The 21,225-nt window shown below is 38.0% G+C and overlaps 1 protein-coding gene across 2 annotated transcripts in view; it reads left to right on the top strand.

Annotated features, from left to right (window-relative positions):
- LOC120528042 (gastrula zinc finger protein XlCGF26.1-like) overlaps positions 1 to 18,092 on the top strand; it is a 66,275-nt gene extending 48,183 nt beyond the window's left edge. Inside the window, exons 2-3 of one of the 2 annotated variants that reach the window (XM_039752009.1) lie at positions 6,759 to 7,265; positions 15,645 to 18,092. In XM_039752009.1, the coding sequence (XP_039607943.1) occupies positions 6,759 to 7,265; positions 15,645 to 16,684 (1,547 nt within the window). In that variant the 3' untranslated portion in view covers positions 16,685 to 18,092. The remainder of the gene's footprint in view (positions 1 to 6,758; positions 7,266 to 15,644) is intronic. The other variant, XM_039752010.1, reaches the window with a different exon arrangement.
- Positions 18,093 to 21,225: the final 3,133 nt, after the last annotated feature.

The following is a 21,225-nucleotide window of genomic DNA, read 5'->3' as shown; positions in this document are numbered from 1 at the left end:
AATCTTGAAGTGTGAATATGTGTAAAATGCTTCTGCAGCTTTTTATCCACAATCTGGCAATAATGTACATCCCTTTTGAGTGATGCCTAATCCTTTGTACTTGAGAGGTTTGTTTTGCAAAATATCAAAGGTCCACATTGGGTCTTGCACTCAGTCATGACTGTTTTATCCATTTAACTGCATATTCATTATATTAACCTTCACATTTATTTTGCAGGCACTTTTTTTTCTGCAATGACCTTCAGATCTTAGTTAGTGAATGCAAACAGTAGGCAGCAGTCCAATCACTAGACCATAATTCAGTAAGTGCTAGTTACAGAGGGAAGTTGCAAGTGAAGTGGCAGATAAGACAACTAATTGAAAAAATGGATGTGACTGGAATATTTAATTCTTTGTTTATTTAATGCTTTTACAAATCATAGTGGTAAGAATACAGACATTAAGCTCCATTGCAAACACTGAACAATATTTTAAGTGCTGTTCGAAGAAGCATATTGCAACGAAAGTGATGACCAGAACAAAACATGAAATGGCAAGTGATACCAACATATCTAAATCAGGCCCCTGTGTTCACTTAGTCAATGCGTTTTATTCAAAATGATTTGAAAGCTCACACTCATAGAGCAACTGTTTCCTTAATACTTCAGTTGCAGTACTGGCAATATAAGTGACAGGGAGTCCGTGGTGAAGACTAAACCAGCACTCCCACGCTTGCAGTGCCACGCTGGCTCTTTATTATATTTCATGTTACAGTGTGTAGATCGAAGTTCTTGCATGTAACCTTGCAGTTTAAAATGCAATTAATGACTCGCCATGCTTTTCAGAAAGGGACTGTGCCGTTCAGTTTGTTTAGCCTTCACTCATTAAATGTATTTTGTTTCTCCTTTTGTTTTTTTACCCATGAAAGTTCTAAATTCCTATCTGTTCACCTTGTGATGTTTGTAAATATTTTTTTTATTTTAATGTCCGTTAATTTTAAATGTATATTTCTTGAAAGTTTCATGACGTCCCCGTTGTTGTGTGCAAAAACTGAGCACTGGTTCAGTCTGGATGCAAATTTTGGAAATGTTGACTTGCTATCCTTTGCAGAATTAAAAAAAAAAAAAACTGTGCAAATTATAACATATTAGAAAATTTACAAATGGTATAACGTTCAGGTAGACACAGTAGCCTTCAATGGACTGAGTTCAGTAGGTAGGTTTTACAGTACAACCTTCTCACTGTGTCTCACCAGGTGGGCAAAAGCCTGAAAACAGGCCTGAACAAGACTCCAGGACCACTTTCATACACACACACAGTAACAATTTGCAGTTAGCAATTAACATAACCTATACAAACAAGTAATAATTGTAATATTTCTTTTGTGCTTCAGCATGTCTGGTCTTAGTAAATTTAATGAAATGGGATATGCAAAGCTATTCAGTTATGATAAATGTTAGGGAATAACTGAAGTAAAAGGAAAACTTTTTTTTACAGCGACTGACCATTTTTGGATATCGGGTGATGATAAATTATAGGGTGGCCAGATTTTCAGATTCCCAAACTGGGACACTTGTTTAGCATGTATGCCCTTTGCATAAAGTTGTGTTTGTTTAATGCCTTTTTTATCTCATCATTAAATCCAAGAGTTCAGGGCAGGAAAAAAAAAAAAAATCAAACTTTCACAAATGCATATATATGATTTCACATAGTGCGTGAGTTGGAAACAAATAAATGACAGAACCGTCTGTTTCTTAGTTGTCTTGACAATACTGTTCAAACTTAACACAAGTTCTTCATTTAGCTTTCCTGGTCAGAGTTTTGACCACGCTGTTATACGTGAGGGCAGCACGGTGGCGCAGTGGTAGCGCTGCTGCCTCGCAGTTAGGAGACCCGGGTTCGCTTCCCGGGTCCTCCCTGCGTGGAGTTTGCATGATCTCCCCGTGTCTGCGTGGGTTTCCTCTGGGTGCTCCGGTTTCCTCCCACAGTCCAAAGACATGCAGGTTTGGTGGACTGGTGATTCTACATTGGCCCTAGTGTGTGCTTGGTGTGTGGGTGTGTCTGTGCAGTGGGTTGGCACCCTGCCCGGGATTAGATTCCTGTCTTGTGTACTGTGTTGGCTGGGATTGGCTCCAGCAGACCCCCCCATGACCCTGTGTTTGGATTCAGCGGGTTGGAAGATGGATGGATGGATGTTATACGCGACTTATACTGAATTGGCATTAGTTCTCCTTGCTATTTTAAATATATTGTGAGGATGTTTGGTTTGGCAATGCAGTGTTTTATTAAATGGTCAGCTTGTTAAGACTGGGACATTTTGACACTCTTTATTTACTTATTGCAATACATTGACTGTCCCTGTCACCTGGACGTCTGGCCGCCGTAGTAAATTCTAGTGACAGTAAAATACTGAATATTAATGTGCAGATAGTGGAGCCGTGATCTTGGTTTAGTACAAGGTAAATAGTAGTGAGTAAATGTTTTTGTTCTCTGCACAACGGCTTACACACCACTTACATGCCAGAGGGTACTTCATTCATATGTACATAACTTTTAGCTTTCCTTTCTTGCATTTTATAGTTCAATAGTTAGAAAGATCATTTTCTTAGCTGTTACTAATTAAAGCATTGGGAGGAGAAAGGTGCATTGCAGTGGATTCTGTGTGCGCCTCACTGGACATGCTTTTAAGAGGTTTGAAGTCCAGAGCGTGAGCAGCCGGTAGGAAAAGCAACTTCCTACTCTGTGCACAAAAATTTCTGGTTTTTCATTAACTTCTGTTGAAGACCTGTTTGCAGTCAGTCGTGTCAATTGGAGGTAAAAGAAAAAAGAAGAAAATATGCAAGCTAGTGTAACCACTCTCAAGGTAAAACTGAAACGGTAAACTCATTTGCAGTTGAAGTCGCACAGAATGTGGCTCCATTTTAGGATTCAACAAGTTCACAAATTCGCCAATGCTTTTCATTGGGAGATTTTGAAATTTTAAAACTGTGTAGAGTGTTCAAAATATCACAGCGAAAATTGAATTATGTCAACAAATTTCCTTGAATAATAAATGTGTCACATTTCAGTAAAATTGGTCCTTGGGGGGCCGAGTTGTATCATGTAGACAGATAAGATGGACATGGCTATTGCAATTAAAAAAATAAAAAAGAGCGCCTTTTTGCTCATCAAGAACTTTCTACATCTGGGCCACTTATTTGCTACACTTGTTCATATTTTCAGCAACATCCATCCATCCATCCATCCATTTTCTAACCTGCTGAATCCAAATACAGGGTCACGGGGGGTCTGCTGGAGCCAATCCCAGCCAACACAGGGCACAAGGCAGGAACCAATCCTGGGCAGGGTGCCAACCCACCGCAGGACACACACAAACACACCCACAGCACACACTAGAGACAATGTAGAATCACCAATCCACCTAACCTGCATGTCTTTGGATTGTGGGAGGAAACCCACGCAGACACGGGGAGAACATGCAAACTCCACGAGGGAGGACCCGGGAAGCGAACCCGGGTCTCCTAACTGCGAGGCAGCAGCACTACCACTGCGCCCTTTTTCAGCAACAATATTTCCTATTTCCTACAAAACCAGTAACAAATTACCTTGTCATTTTGTGCTACTTAGCACAATAATCAAAGACCACAGTTATATTTTTTTGATCATTGCAACATGGCTCTTGGCACACACTGGAGCAGTCCACTGTTTTGCAGTCGGGTGATAGTGGACATTTGTGGCACCTTCTATGTTTATTTTTTCATTTTCCATATCATTTGTTTCCATATGAGCCATTTTCAGGTGCTGTGGATTGTGCTGTTTCACTCCTTGCATCCCTTCGCCTTCTTTCTGTTTATCCTCATTTGAGCTGTGCTCCTTTATAGTTCCATCCATCCACCCATCCATTATCCAACCTGCTACATCCTAACTACAGGGTCACGGGGGTCTGCTGGAGCCAATCCCAGCCAACACAGGGCACAGAGCAGGAAACAAACCCCGGACAGGGCGCCAGCCCACCGCAGCCTTTACAGTTTCCTGCCCAGAATATCCAGGACTGGATGGCATCAGAAGTCTCGCTCCTTTGTTCATTGTTAGTCTCCCCACTACCTGCCTGTCTCCATTTTGCCATCTGCTATCAAAAGGTAGCACTCTTTCAAGGGCTTGTTGGGCTAATGAGCGCTGTGGCATTTCTTTTTTTAACCTCGTACCTCTCTAAACTTGTAAATACATAAATAATAAGAAACAAGGTGGAAACACAGCTATAATGGACATATACAGATTGAAAGAAATCATGGAAAAAATATTTGTTCAAGTGATGTTTACAAATGCAGTATTTAAAATGTACACATAAAAATACTGATAATTTTCTTCCTTTGAGATTGAGAGTGACCCTATATATTTTAGGGGAATAAGTAATTCGAATAAAATAATTTTAAACAATTTTTGCAAATTTTTGGTAGTAAATTGTTGCAGATAAAATGAATGAGGAACACATGGAGAACTGCATTCACACCATATCATATGACCCAGAGAGAGCTATTAACATAATGTCACAGTTCACTAGTAACCTGAGGTGTATATATGAGTTATTTTGAATACTTACATTTTTTTGTTTATTTCTGCAGTTGTCATTACTCAGTTTAAGAATGTGAGTTTTTACCCTGTATTGTCGTTGCTGCTTGCTTCTGCCTCAGTGAATCACAGAATTACAACAACAACAACATTTATTTATATAGCACATTTTCATACAAAAAAGTAGCTCAAAGTGCTTTACATAATGAAGAAAAATAAAAAGACAAAATAAGACAACATTAGTTGTCTTAAGGTCCGATGGCCAGGGAGGACAGAAAAAACAAAAAAAAACTCCAGACGGCTGGAGGAAAAAAATAAAATTTGCAGGGGTTCGGTGTCCCTGTTTCAGCTGATTTCTCCTCTGACATGGCTTGGTGAATGAATGTTAATAGCTTGTATGTTAATGGAAAGCAGTGTAGACAAACATTTACCAACATTAAGTTATTATAATGTTTCTTGTGTCTAGGGCAGTCCTATGGGCTGAAAACTGAGATAGTGTGCATCCTTTATTCGTATGCTGGATTTTCTTTTGGGAATTCGGTTCTGACTTTTTTCCTGACCCTGAAGAAAAAAAAAAATGTTACCCCAGCCTAGGGGTTTAACATGAATGGGTTGGGTGGTCTTGTGATTAAGGTGCTAGACTTTATACCAGAAGGTGTGTCGATGTGAATTCTGCATCTGACATATTACTGAATCATTCACTAACCGCGATCCAACTATAAAATATCTGAATATATTCGAGGCCCGACACAAAAAGAAGTTGTCTGTGCCTGTAATTCTTTTTATTTAACAAATTAAGAAAATTAGCTACAATCACCCTCAAAACAGTTCCCTTCTGAGTTGGCACACAGCTGCATATGATGCTGCCAATGTTCAAAGCAATTCAACACATCATTTTCTGAAAGGCTGTTGAGTGTCTCAGTAGTTTTTGCTCTCACATTTTCCACCGACAAAAAATGGGTTCCTTTGATCACCATTCAAAAACGCATGCACGAAACATGCCTTCTTCACTGTGAACCTGTCAACAACTGAAAAGTTTCCATTGTGAACTTCTTCAGTTTCACAAGAAACTTGATGTTAACTCGCTGTTCACTCTTGCACATTTTCCGAACTTGGGTAAGAAAACATCTATATTTGAACATGCGTCCACTCGTACTGAATGAAGCAATCAAATGGAGCCTTGTCTCACTGGGACAAGTTCAAAAATGTTCTGTAACCATCTCTTTCTTTGTTCCCTCTTTCTCATGGTTCTCAAGTTATAGGGATAGTGTATTTTTTTGTGTCAGACCTAAATACAATACAATACAATACAATTTATTTTTGTATAGTCCAAAAGCACACAAGAAGTGCCGCAATAGGCTTTAACAGGCCCTGCCTCTTGACAGCCCCCCAGCCTTGACTCTTTAAGAAGACAAGGAAAAACTCCCAAAAAAAACCCTTGCAGGGGTATGGAATGGAAGAAATATTGGGAAAGGCAGTTCAAAAAGAGACCCCTTTCCAGGTAGGTTGGGCGTGCAGTGGGTGTCATAAAGAAGGGGGTCAGTACATTAAATGTGGTATAATTCTTTATTATAAATACATTTTGCATGCTGTATACTTGGTGTATACTATAGAAATAGAACTTGTAGGATAAAGGATGGTTTGTAAAACTGGGTCCATTTGGTTATATTGCCAGTCTGTTATGTGTAAAACGTGGTTATAAATAAAGTTAAAGCCCATTCAAATGTGGCGAATTCTCTATTATACCTACTACACTGTATTCTGTAGTCAAGTCGTCATGTTGGCTGTGCTATAAAGTTGCATCAAAGTAAACAGCATGTTGTGATAAGATGTTTGTGGTCAGAAGAGGCCAATCTCTGTCAGATATACTTTAAAAATATGAAACCCATCATGGAGAAGTATACTTTTATATACTTCTAAGATAGTCATGTAAATAAGGAGTAGCATAAGTTTCTTCCAGCATTGCAATTTGAAGGTCACAAAGGGGCACGGAAAAAGCAATACTGGACCACACATTAGAATAACATTTTTTTTTATTTAGTTTAATAATAAACACAAATGTTCTTGGTTTTTACTTGCATCATGTTGCACAACTTTGAATGGAAATGTAAATAAGATATTGACCAAGAAATTGGAAACAAAAAGCTGTAAAAAAAAATTAGTTTTGGCACTAGAGTTATTGCAATGTTTTCCTTTTTTTATCCACACAGGTAGAGAGGAAGGTGCTCCTCACAAGAAAAGGGTGTGCATGAAAGCAGAGAATAGTAAGACAGCCCAGAGGCCTTCTGAAATGAGCAGTAGTGAAGATGAGGAGAGCATTACCTGTGCTGAGAACAAAGACACCATAACACTTGGACTGCTTCCACCTGAGCAAGAGGAGGCTGATGACCAGAGGTTTGTCAGCATCGAAAATGTCAAAGACCACCTCAATGTCATCATCAAGGAGGAGGTGTGCGACCCTGGCTATGACCTTGGCAGTGAGGAAGCTTGTGAGATTACTTCTGTCATCATTAAAGAGGAAGAATATGATTGTGACCCTGACGTGAACAAGTCCCTTGAATATGAAACCGTGAGAATAATACAAGAGGAACCATTGAAACTAGAGTCCCGTCCTGATTTGGGAACCAAGCGTAGACGGGGCAGACCCCCTCGGAAACCTGTATCTATGCCATGGGAAATGACCACGGAAGAAAATGCATCCATTCAACCAGGAACATGTAAGTACATTAGTAAATATGCATAGTTGGAAAACATTTTTTTAAAATGAGAAACTGGTCTGGTTTAAAATAAATCTCCTCCTGAAGAACTTTTTGTTTACCTTTTCTGCATTATGTGTATATTATAATTCAATATTTCATTATGTTGAAATCACATTTGAACATTTAGTTGACGCTGCTGTCTTTTTGTGTAACAGATTTGCACCACATCTATATACAGTAGGTGAGACAAATAAAGTACTATTATGTAAGGGAGAGATTTAGTTTTTTTTACAGAAGCTCAAGAAATACAGAAATATTACAATACACAGCAACAACAGCCCACCCCCAGCACACTCAGGAGTTACAAAAAAAGAAGAAAAACTTCAAACTTGGCTAATGACCAGGGAGTAATCATATTATAAAGATGTATTATGGTAGGCATGAAGGAAATCCATTATCGTTTCAAGACACACTTCTGCTTATAATCTGATGAGTAAAAGTCCTCAATACTAGTGTATCAGAGAGAGGATATGGAGCATTGTTCAGAGTGGGGGATTAAGTTAGCTTTCATTCTCTCCTCCACTAGTCCAGAGGGCATCCAGTAACTAAGCGTGCCTTCTTAAATTAGCTTGATGATTTGGTGGGCGTCTCAGGAAGTGATGCTACCAGACTAGCAAACCAAAAGACTTTCTTATTACAGTGTTACAGAACATACAGAGGATATCACTACTCATATTAAAGAAATGCAGTCTTTGAAGAAAAAAAAAAGTCTTCTCTGCCGTTTCTACTATAGTTCTTCTGTGTTATGAAACCGATCCAACTCGTTATTGATGTAGACCCCCAAGTACTTCTAGCAGTGCACTGTCTCCCTATCCACTTCTTGAATAGTGACTGGCCGTAGGGGCTCTAGGTGCAGTGCAAGTGTAACAGTCTGCTTCAGCTTACCTCCCATTCCAAAAGTTCAACTCATAACATTTCAATTTTCATTCTTCCCAAAGAGACAAAAAGTTGCATAATGTTGACCTAAATGAACATTTTAGAAACCCTGAGGCCACTTTTGCCCTTGTTTAGTTCAAGGCTTGTGATGTTTCTGCAATTCTGTTTTTTTTGCTTTGTTAATTGGTGTTATAGCACTCACTGAGGCATTGAGGTGAGAATGACAACATTCTTTATATGCTCTTAAACTATCCAATTGACTGGCTAGATGACATCTACATTGCATTGCATCTTTAGTACCAGCCCTTAAAAAAGGGAGAAGTGAATTTAAAATGTTGAGAGGCAACAACCACACTGTGGTTGATAGTATGTTCATATTGAAATTTGATTAAACAGCTTCTTTTCTCTGTCTGGTCTGCCTCTATGTCCCATTTATCCTTAAAGTGTTCCTTTCAGTTTAATAAGGTGGGCATTCACTGGGTACATCTTGTAGGATTGTTGTTTTGCATTTTCTGCCTTCAATAATGCTGTACTATATTATTGAAAGCTGCCTATTTCATAAGAGCCTGTATTCGGTTGTTCAAATAACTTCAGATCTTTTTTTACTAATTCACCAGTATCCCCATGGGTTTTTGGTTAATTAGTTACTCAGAACTACTCCCTTCTATGTGAATGAGTCCTGGCAGAACAGGAAGGGTATACTCAAGAAGCATAGGCCAAATTGTGACCTTCGGTGTGTTATTTACTGTGTCCGAAGCTGGCACAGAACTGGTAATCTTGTAGTTTCAAATCCAGCCAATAAACCACACTGCCTGCCTACCATGCCAGCATAAAAATACATTTTTATACAGGAAAGGTTTTTGCATACATTGTTAAAACAGAATAGAGGAAGCCAATGAAAGGCCAGTGTCTGCCTTGCTGTTGATGCTGCTGGCATAGGCTCTGACCCCTCACAACCCAGAACTGGATTAAACTAGTCTGAGAATGTCATATTATTGAATGACACCACCATCATTTATTTATATAGAATATATTCGTACAAATGAGTAGCTCACACGGTCTTATAAGACATTAAAGAAAAAAAATATATAAATTCCAAAGCAATATAAAAAAAATATAAATACAATTTTAAAATGAAGAGAAACTTGCGCAGTACATCACAAGTTAAGTCAATGGGCTGAACTGATGGCATGCCTTTTTTGGCCATGTAATAAAAGTTATCAATCAACTTTGTGCTAGATTTCTCTCTAATGTATGGCACAACTGCTTGTGGACAATAGAATTTAAATATTAGCAAATGTGATTATATAGAAATGAACAATAATTACTTTGAACATTAAAAAGGTATTATATACAAACATTTTTATTGTGATGTCCCTGGGTATTGGACCCACTCAGCAGGACACAATTGCAGGTTAACATGCTGGAGAGACTGTACTCATCCTCATGCGACACAGTTTTAAAAAATTCCAGGAATGTTCTGTTATTTACTCATTAATTTTTACTTTCTCGTATACAAAGTATAGGGAAAGTTTTGTAATCATCCAAAGATTCGATGTCAAGAATTTGACAAATCTCAAAGGTTTTAGACCTTCCTGACTTTCTCATATACGAAGTATAGGGAAATTATTGTAATCGTCCAAAAATTCCGTTTCGAGATTTTGATGAATCTTGACGTTTTAGACCTCCCTGAGTCCGAAAATATATCATTTTTGGAATTGTGTGTGTATGTAAACATGATTACTTGAGTACGGTTTCACTTAAGTAAGCCAAATATTGCATACAAGTATTAGGTACAAATCGTAGATTTCTCTCAACTTTTGGGCTATTTCCGTTAACTGGAAGGTATTACTTTACCTTTTATTCATGCAGCTGCACAGTCCGATTTATTCAACATTTATAGTAAGTGTTCAATATATTATTAATTTGATTTGTTGTTGATGGTTCTTTAATGTACATAATTTAAAAATATAATCATTGTTTTGTGGTTTACTACTCAAATATCCATCCCTATATCTGAGTATACGAGAAAGTCTAGGGGAGACCACTCCCGATTGTTGTCACAGTAACCCACATTGCTAGCATTCATGCATGATAATTTCCACAAAGTTGCTCAAAAGGTTTGCAACCACCAGCAAAAACTATTCAGTTAGTTATAGAATTTCAAACTCCCGAAGTCTTTTATTGGTTATTTGCATTAGTATTGTCAGGTGTTATGTTTAACAGCCACGATACATGTTAAATGTGTTCTGCCAATTCACAGGTTTAGTCCCACATAAGCAGACCTACTTGCATACTGTTTTACTGGTTTTGGCATGGAGATTACCCAGTTGTGTTTCCCTAAACACTTGCATGAGTTTTTACTTGTTGACACATTCCCTTAGTTCAGCTATTGAACTATTGGGAAAGTGTGGTAGAATTTAGTTTTTTTTTTTTTTTGGCTCTTCCTCAGTTATGTTAACAGTGTAAAGCTGTGTACGTGAGGTTTTATTTTATTTTATTTTTTTGCTTTGCGCCCTCCTCGACTGTAACCTGTCGTCTATGGGGGAAGAGTGAAAGCTTTAAATTCATCAAAAAATTTTGATCTCCAGTTTTCTACGTGCATTGACGTTTTAGGGTCCCCTGATACCGAAAACATTGATATATTGATGATGGGTGTGTGTATGGGCAAAAATACCAAATTCTAAACTTTAGCCTATTATGAGGTGATGCAAGAGAAAGAGGCACTCTAGAGGAACCCTCAAATAGTGTAATTCTACAATTAATTGCTATCGTAATGACTTATTTTATGATTTGATCAACATCGGAGTGGTTAGTAATTACTGAAACGTTATAGAATAGTTCAGGTAGCTTGGTTCCTAGGGCATAAAGCTTACTGACCTTCACATCCCTAGATGTTTTTCGTGAAAAATTCGGACAATTAACAGCCTACTGGAGCTCGCATCCAAATTTTTTTTTTGATTCCCTACCAACTTGCTCACACAGAAACTGTGCCAGCCCACACATTCCTGTAGATACCTCTGAATGCTAATATAAATGCCATTTTCACAGCTGTGTCAACTAAGTGTTGAGCACACAACATCTTTAGAAGCTACAAAAAGTACGGAGTCAAAAGTCCCCACCTTTTATTGTTAGTTCTTGCTTAATGTCAAGAGGGAGCAATTCTTGCTTTTCTCTGAAACATAGTTTGGTTTTGCTGGGGAGTTTTACACAAACAAGTTATAGAAATATTGGAAGTACCTGATTTGAGAACTTTTCTTATTTGTCACAGTTCCTTTCCTTTCATGTCCTTTCCACTTGAATCTTAAGCCACATTTTTGACTTTGTATCTGTTTTACGGTATTATACTGGCCGGTTTTGATTGTCTTTTGCATATCTGCCTGTTCCATTTTATCAGTAAGCTTTGTGCCTCTAGTGCTCGGAAATGATATAATTAAAGTAATTGGATTACAATTGGATTGTTAATGTGGAAATAATATAGAATTTTTACAATCTAATTGGCTTTTGTTCATTTTTAAAGCAGCAGGAGTTTTTACTATAGTTTTGGGGACATTAAAGGCAATTTCTCATTGCTTATTTGTCCTGTTGTCTCAGCTCTAATCTCCAGTTTTCCACCTACATGAGAGTGAGAAGATTCAGCACCAGTAACATTTATTTTGCGTTTTATCGGTCTTGCAGGGTCCCGCTCCCAATGTTCACAAGATTTTGTCTGTATATCGTGTTTTTTAAGGATGGCACCTATCCATACCTATCCATAGTTGAAAGGTACTGGACCATTGGCCTCCGACACCTTGCTAGAGATCGCAATGTATCCTTTGTTCCAGTTGTAGAAAATAAACAGATAAGTAAATGTAAGCCACTGCAGTGGATACTAATGTGCTGCCCTTTTGTGGTAGTTGAAGTGGCTGCCTCCTCTTTGTGTATAGTTCTTTGAGCATCTTGAAAAGTGCTATATAAATGTAAGCTCTTTTTCTTAAGTTGCTTTGACTAAATGTACCAGCCAAATATATAGTTAGTAATAATTGTAATAAAATCCTGGTTTGTGGCCATATCTGCTTCGATGACAGCTCACTGCAACATTGAACTGGATGGGTTGCTTAGAATTTTGGATGCATGGACATATTTTCATATGGGAACAGTTAGCAAAAGATTCTTCTTCTTTTGGCTGCTCCCGTTAGGGGTCACCACAGCGGATCATCTTCTTCCATATCTTTCTGTCCTCTGCATCTTGTTCTGTTACACTCATCACCAGCACGTCTTCTCTCACCACATCCATAAACCTTCTCGTAGGCCTTGCCTGGCAGCTCTATCCTTAGCATCCTTCTCCCAATATACCCAGCATCTCTCCTCTGCACATGTCCAAGCCAACACAATTTTGCCTCTCTGACTTTGTCTCCCAACTGTCCAAATTGAGCTGACCCTCTAATGTCTTAATTTCTAATCCTGTTCATCCTCGTCACACCCAATGCAAATCTTAGCTTAAATCTTTAACTCAGAACAGGACAGTTAGCAAAAGATTTAATACTCAAATATTTTTTTTTTAAATAATGAAAGGGCTAAGAATGCTCAATAAAAATATTTGCCCATCCATGCATTTATTGCACCAGCTTTTTTGAATTGAAATTGAAATGAGATTAGATTCGCCTCGCAGTAGCTCTTCAAAACAATATGAAATATGTGCCTATAAAATAAATAAATAAAATTCACCCCCTTGTAAGTTCTCTGCAAATTAGTTACAAATGTTTATTTTGCTGCATTCATTTTTCTCCTCACAAACCTTCCAGGGGGTTCCACAGTGAAGCATCCCAGTAGATTGATGCAGCAACCACTGTGCTTCATGGTCGGGATGTCATGTTTTTGATAATGTGTATTGTATCATTGTGTTTAGCCTGATGGACAAAAGGCTTGATGTCAGTTTCACCAGACCATAGAACCTTTCTTCACGCTGACTTCTGGGTCTGTCATGTGCCTTCTGGCAAACTCTAGCAGTGGCTTTCTCTTTGCCCAACTGGTTAAGAGCAGTGACTGGTGAAGAACAGTTGTTGCCTGCACAGTCTTAACAATCTCATCCACTGTAGCTTTTAACTCTTTCAAAATTCTCAAAAGACTTTTGGTGGACTCCATTACTAGTTTTCTTGCACAATCACTCAGTTATTGTGTATTTTTGTGCTTGCTCTAGGGAGATTGACAGCTGTGCCACAGTCTTTCCATGTCTTAATGGTTGATGTAACTGGTCATTCAATGACTTAGATATTTTCCTGTGTCCATCCAATGACTTTTGCTTTTTCAATCCCCTTGTCACTAATTTGGCTTGCTGTCGTCTTTTGTCTTCATTATGTATGTTAGACCACCATACTGGCTCACCACAAGTTGGCACCAACCAGGTGCATTTAGACCACAGTCAGTTGAAACTCCAGATGGGTGATCTCCATTGAATTAATTCTTTGACATTTAAAATGAATTAGTTGCACCAATGATGATTTAGGTGTGTCATATTTAAGGGGATGAATATTTACGCCATTAATATCAGTCCTTGAAGTGGATATAAATCTTTGTCTCTCGAAGGACACATTTTCAGCAGGTATTTCAGTCGCAAACTCCTGATGATTCTTTCATAGCTCCTTGAATTAAAGTAGACACTACCCACTGTTAACTTCTTCTTGCACTCATATACAATAAAGTACAATACAATTTATTTTTGTATACCCCAAAATCAAATAAGGAATGCTGTAATAAGCTTTAACAGGTCCTGCCTTTTGACAGCCCCCCAGCCTTGACTCACTAAGAAAAATCTCCCAAAAAACATTATAGGGAGAGAATGGAAGAAACCTTGGGAAAGGCAGTTCAAAGAGAGACCCCTTTCCAGGTAGGCTGGGCATGTAGTGGGTGTCAAAAAAGGGGGTCTACACAATACACAGAACAGAACACAACTAATTCAAAATACAATATAAAAGTGGAATAGAAACATTACAAGTACAGAGCAGAATTCAACAGTAGGTGATATCACATAATACTTTTTGGACTTTGGAGATCTGGAGACCTCGGCCATCAAGCTGCCTCCCCCAATTGGCAATTCCACAGCTGAGTCAGCACTGGGCCAGCCAATCCGACAATTCCTGCGATCCTCCATCAGAGATGACTTTACCTTAGGCAGGAAGAACAACTTGACAGGTGGGCAGTGGCACCAAGTGCCACATTTGAGTACCGAGAAGAGAAATAGAATAGGTGAGGGTTAGTATCCAATTATAACTATCATATTACTTATATTTTAGAGCTAATGACTGACAACAGAGATGCAGTCTGTACATTTAATCAGCAGCTCTAGTCAGGGTGTGCTAAACTGAAGTAGTGAGTCTTCAGCTGGGATTTGAAAGCGGAGACTGAAGGGGCATCTCTTATAGTAGCAGGCAGACCACCCCACAGTTTAGGAGGTCCTGTAAGTAAAAGCTCGACCTCCCACTGTTATTTTATTAATCCTTGGAATCCTAAGCACACCAGCATCCTGAGATCGTAATTTATGTTCTGGTTTGTAAGTCATGATAAATTCAGACAAGTAGGCCGGAACTCGGCCATTTCAGGCTTTATATGTTAAAAGGAGGATTTTGAAATCTGCTATAAACCAGTGTAAGGGTTTCAGAGCTGGAGTTATGTGTTTGTATTTTCTTGTTCTTGTGATATTTTTTGTAGCAGTATTTTGGATTAACTGGAGGCTGTATAAAGAACAGTTTGAACATCCAGTGAACACCGTATTGCAGTAGTCAATCCTACTAGAAATAAATGCATGAATTAATTTCTCAGAATCCTGCTTATTTAGAGAACGCCTTCAAGGGTACCCTTTTAAGCATCTTTAAAATGTGCACTTTAAATGACATGCTTAGAGTCAAAGATAACTCTTAGATTGTGGTCTGATTCAGTAAAATTAATAGTGAGTAACTCATATCCACAAAAGACACACAGTGACACAAGTAAATGGTTTTTCTCCAGAGTGAAATCGTTGATGTTTTTGATAATCACCTTTGCGGGTGAATCTTTTCCCACATTCCTCGCAGGATTGTGCATGTGCTACACTGTCTGTTCGTCAATCACAAAAATTTACTTGATCGAGCCCACTTTCTCAAGTTTGACCGTAGAAAATGACCGTGTTCATTTCAAGGAATATTTCATTTTGCATACGGCGTCACGAAATAAATAAATGAAGAAATAATTAAATATGTACAAAAAAAGGCAAGGAAAAATATTTCCTGACACATTTAATTATTAGTTATTTGTCACATTTGACAATGAGTTTATTTTCTATTTTTTAATTTTATAAAACAGCTGATTTTTTTTTTTTTTATTTGAATGAGTTTCTGATCTCAAAATGAAAGAAATGATACTAACAGATGTTGTAAAGGCTAGATTGCACTGGTTTAAAGACTATAAAGTGATACTCTACTGATTTTGATCTCCTTTCTTGTGCAGTGAAGGCAGCCTGTAAAAATGGAGGTAAACGCATACGGAAGAGTCAACGTACAGATGGTCTTCGTGATGGCTCTACGCAAGGTGCACACTTGATTACGTCTGGGAATCTTTCACAGGGAAGGGTAACTAGTGACAGAAGGCCTGGTGAATCAACTTTGCTCCCCATCCATCTCCGAATGTATGCTGAAAACCGACCTTACGACTGTAGTGAGTGCGGGAAGAGGTTTGTACGGAAAGACCATCTTCAGCACCACCAGAGAATTCACACTGGAGAGAAGCCCCACAGCTGCCCCGAATGTGGAAAGAGGTTCACTGAAAAGAATCATCTCCAGCACCACCTGAGGACTCACACTGGAGAGAAACCTTTTTCTTGCACCATTTGTGGGAAGTGCTTCACAGTGAAGAAGACTCTTGAGAGCCACCTACGGATCCATACTGGTGAGAAACCGTATAGCTGTGATGAATGCGGCAAAAGCTTCACGGTAAAGAAAACTCTTCAGAGCCACCAGAGGATTCATACCGGGGAGAAGCCGTATTCCTGCACTGAATGTGGAAAGAGGTTCACACAAAGGGGGCACCTTCAGCAGCATAAAAGGATCCACACGGGCGAGAAGCCGTACTGTTGTGAGGAGTGCGGAAAGAGGTTCTCTGAGAAAAACAATCTTCATCAACACCAGAGAATTCACACTGGAGAAAAGCCTTTCTCCTGCGAGGAATGTGGGAAAAGATTCACCCGCAAAGGTGATTATCAAAAACATCAACGATTTCACTCTGGAGAAAAACCATTTAGCTGCACGGAATGTGGAAAGAGATTCACATGGAGAAGTAATCTTCAACAGCACCTTAGGATTCACACTGGAGAAAAGCCCTACTGCTGCACTGTATGCGGGGAAAGGTTTAAATGGAGAATTCATATTCAACAGCATCGGAAAGTTCACCTTGTGGAAGAGGAAGGTCAGGCACAGCAGAAAGAGTCTCAACCACCTAACCCGCCTCAGGAAATGAATGGCAGTACAGAGGAAAATGTACAAGTTAAATGAAAACCCCAGGGGTGGCATGTGGCAGGTAAACTTGGCACATTTGGTTCAAGTTGTCTTGTGCCAAGGCCATGCAAATGTTGCCCACGTCTTGATGCCTTATTGTGAGGTGCTATATGGTAAAAGAAAAAACTGAAGTAGCAAACACTACTGACCCACTGGCAAAGTGAAACATCCTAATGTGTGACAATCCCAAGACCTATACAATAAGCAAACGCTTTAAATGGGTTACTTTCTAGAAACAAACCACTAACTAATCAAACACAATTGAGAGCCTGTATTGACAAGGTCCAAGTTCCATACCATACAGTATGTAATATGGGAATAGAAAACCAAGCTCGATGTTTTTAAAAGTGGCACATATTCGGAGCATGGCAAGACCAGATGAAAGCTGCCGAAAGGATGGGCGATCACTGCACGCCATTGACAGCCGTCACTCTGCACCACCGCACAAGGAATCTTTACAATGTACACATGTAGCAAATAGTAATTTTAGTCCAAATGCATTTCAGATCCAAAAAAGAAGTGCGTTTGCTTTGCCTGTATCAGATAATCAGAGATTTGTTTACTATGTAGTTTGCTTTTATCAATGTATGAATTTTTATTGGCTTTTATGATACATTGTTTTATAGAGTAACTGAACTGAAGACAGTTATTATTATTATTATTTTTTTTTTTATTATTGAGTTTTTAAGCCATGACTATTTACAAGAGCAAAATGAATTCTTGGCAGAACAGATGATTTCCACACAATAGAGAGTAAATGTCTTTCTGGTTTTTTTTTTTTAAACACTTGTAAGTATGCATTATTTTTTTACATTTATCTGTCTATTTGTGGTTTATTGCTGTTTTGTTTTCAAAAATATGATAAATAACCCTTTTAAGTACACCTGAAGAGAAGAATGATCTCATCACTTAAAGATTTGCCATGCATAGATGTTTAGAAAAGATGCCTTCTGTCCACCCCTCCGAGATTTGTGATTTGATTTTTTTTTCCTGTCATTTTGCAATAATGTTAACTGTGTCAGGTTGTTCAAAAATTGGAACCCATCATGTATGGTAGCGTAATGGTGTCATTTAACGCAGATTTTATGGATAACACACCCAGATATGATTTGCAACGATATTAAAAAAAAAAACAAAAAAAAACCATAGTTATTAATAAACAGAGTTCTTGTTTAACCAAATTTGAATAGTTATGATGTTTCCTACAGTGTCATAGTTTTTACTTATTGATCAGACATACAATACATTTAACTGTGAGTGGCCCCCACATAAAGAAAAAGGAAGTAAAAAAAAAAAATCTGATAATTTGATTTGAATTAACCAGCCATTTAATTTTATAAGGCATTGTTTGGGTATTCAGAGCCTCAACAATTTTGAAGTATTTTTTTTTTTTTGTCACTTACCCCATGTTGTTTGTAGTGATGACTGAGAAAAAACATTTTCTCATGTTTGTATATGTAACAGAGAAAAAAAAAATGACACAATACGAGGGACGTTCAAAAGTTTCTGCCCTTTTATATTTTCATTGGAAACGGTGCAGGCGCGAGGAGTAGTATTGAGCACTAAAAATTTGGTACGTCGCTGGGAAAATGGAAACAAATTTAAGACAACAGCAAAAAATATCAAAAATATCCCTTGTGTTGTGTAATCCACATCAAGTCATCCAGTTGTGTGCTCTCAAGTTCCAAATGAGTTAAATGAGTCACTTCTGAAAAATGCTCTCATTAACTAAATTAGAATGCACACCTCCTGTTACATTTACATATTCCTGTCCACAGTTGGAGTGCAATGTGATTATTTAGCAGCAGGTTGTGAAACTGTACTGGTGAATTGACCACCTACTTGTTGAAGCTTCCCTGATTTGTACACGTCCGAGATGGATTCTCTGCATAATAATGTTTTCAATCTGGTTTCTTTAACTTTTAGTTCTTAGTTTTGCACGTCTCTCAGTGAACCTTACCCTGTTACTGTCTTGGGAAATGCATTAACCAATGAATAAGCTGTTACTAGGATGGACTCATGACCAATGAATATGGTGGAAAGTGGCAGGTGGGTCTTCAATTCAAATGCTCGTCCACACTCAAGTCTGTTATGTTTTAGTTCACAAGATCATTTTCCAGCAGTAACTGACTTAACAATGTTTTGGTAAAAATATACGCATTTGAGACATTGAGAGCATACAACTGGATGACCCGATGTGAATCACGCAACGTGAGTAATGTGAAATTTTTTTTCATGGAGGTTTCATATTGTATGCATCTCTTGATCAATGTTGTTTTGTATTTTATTACAACTTTCTCTCTATTCTGCATGTAAACAGTAGTTTAAAAATATTTATTTTTTGCTTTGAGCAAAAAGAAGAGTGAAAACTTTAGATTTGTCAAACATTTCAATCTCTGGTTTTCGACAGATCTTGACATTTTAGGGTACCTTGAGACAGAAAATGTTGATTTCTCCATAATGGGTGTCACAGTTTCTTGAGGAAGGTCTAGAGCTAAAAATACCAAACTTGAAACTTAAGCTTGTTATGAGATGACAATGTGCTGATTAGTTTTTGAGCCATATTGTGAAAGAGAGAGAGTTACTCTAGAGGAACCCTCAAATAGTGTAATTAGTGCAATTATGAATTCTTCTCGTCAATTGCTATCGTAATCACTTATTTTAAGATCAGAAAGATCAACATCAGAGCAGTAAATAATTACTGAAATGTTATAGCACAGTTTGGGTAACCTGATTCCTAGGGCATAAAGCTTACTGACCTTCACATCCTAAGATGTTTTTTGTGAAAAATTCGGACAAGTAACAGATAAAAAAAAAAATAACATTTTTTGGTGAAGTGTCAATAAATGTCACCCATATTCTAAAGAAGTTTAAGTGTTTCTGTGTAAATTGATATGCTTTTAATGTTTTAATTTTAAGAAAAATATGACATCCATATACCTCTCTGTTATGGTAGAGGATAGGCGACATGCTAGTGTAACAACCCAGAAGAGGAAAATAAATTAAACGCTCAACACCACCTATCCCCATTAGTGTCTTTATCGTAAATCATTTTGACATACACAGACTTTTAGCAATTGAAGACAGTAAGTTAATAGTACCTGGGGGCTTCCCCCCATCGCTTCGCTCGTCAACCCCCGGGCCTGCGCTACGCGCTAGCATCTTTGCAGTTCTGCTGCTCGCGTACGGGGATGCAGATTTACAATTTAAACAGATTTTTATTTTCATGGGAATTGTTATGTATGCTTCAATGCAACATATAATTGCCCGTGAATTAATTTAGTTTCTTTCTCTCTATTAAATAAAATGACTTTTTCGAATGTTTGGCTCTGAGATTTGTTAATTGTCTTTGCTAAAGCTATTCTAATGGGAAACTGTAAATGTTTTAATACAAATGGCATATCAAGATCTCCTTTTTTGTCTAATTTTATCTGCAGAAGATGTACTACATTACCTTTCTTGGATCCATCCTTCTTCCTCCAGTAATTTGGCTGGTGGAAGACCAGACATTGTTAATGGTTGTAGATATTCTTTAGGATATTTATTGTAAGTTGGTGGTGATAGTGCGGAAGATGAAAACAACAACTGTTTCAGCATAGTCTGTTAATACGATTTTAACCAATTTGCCGTGTAACCGATCGTCACTTTTGGGCGCATTTGACCAATTTGCTGTGTAACCGATCGTCATTTTTGGAGAATTCGTTTGACTTTCTCATTTCTCGGTGCTAGTGAATGGTGGTCTTGTTTGAAAATGTTTGAGAGGAGGGCGTGCGTGATTTGAAAAAATCGCAAGGCAAAAGTTTTTTCTCGCGGGGGAGTCTTATCTTCCAAAAAGTCTTATCACGTCTAAGGTTTTTTTTTTATATAATAGAGAGATTTAGTTGTATGCTTTGACCATTTTATCCTTATCACATTCAATTAGCCATTTGCACAAAATTCAGAAGTGACGTATTGATGGGAATCCCTACTTCTTTTTAATTAGCCAGCAGTGAGTCGCATTTACTTCAGCTCGCTCTTCTCACGTCAAAATTCAGTTCTGGCTGTGACAAAGTATTTAAATGCGCTACACAATGAAAGTGTCAAAAGTGGACAGCGGCTATTTCTTTGTCATGTAGGAATTCCTTTATAGTTCTCAACATAAGTTTGTCTACTTTTAAATGAGATTTAAGGTAAACAGTTTTTTTAAATTAGTTAAGGTTTGCTTGCTCAGTTACGACAGATGTTAGTATATTGTAATTTAGAATAGTAAATTAGCAAAAATCTTATTATCAAATTCAGTCTAATGTTTCACATACTGCACTAGATGTGGTTTTAAACTTACAATTTATATTCTTTGCAGTTATGTTGTGTATACTGACTAGAAGCAGGTGCCATTGCATTGTGTTGTTCCATTGATAAGGTAACCAGTATGTTCCTGTGGGTCTTGTGAAAATTTAAGAAGGGTCTAGCAACAGACCTCTAGATCTCTGAAATTTAGGAACTTTGCTGAACAGCCAGTCAGATTGTATGTTTATGTCACATGGTTTACTCGGTGGAAA

This window comes from Polypterus senegalus, chromosome 4, assembly GCF_016835505.1.
Source record: "Polypterus senegalus isolate Bchr_013 chromosome 4, ASM1683550v1, whole genome shotgun sequence".
NCBI lineage: Eukaryota > Metazoa > Chordata > Cladistia > Polypteriformes > Polypteridae > Polypterus > Polypterus senegalus.
This window is presented reverse-complemented; position numbering and strand designations above follow the sequence as displayed.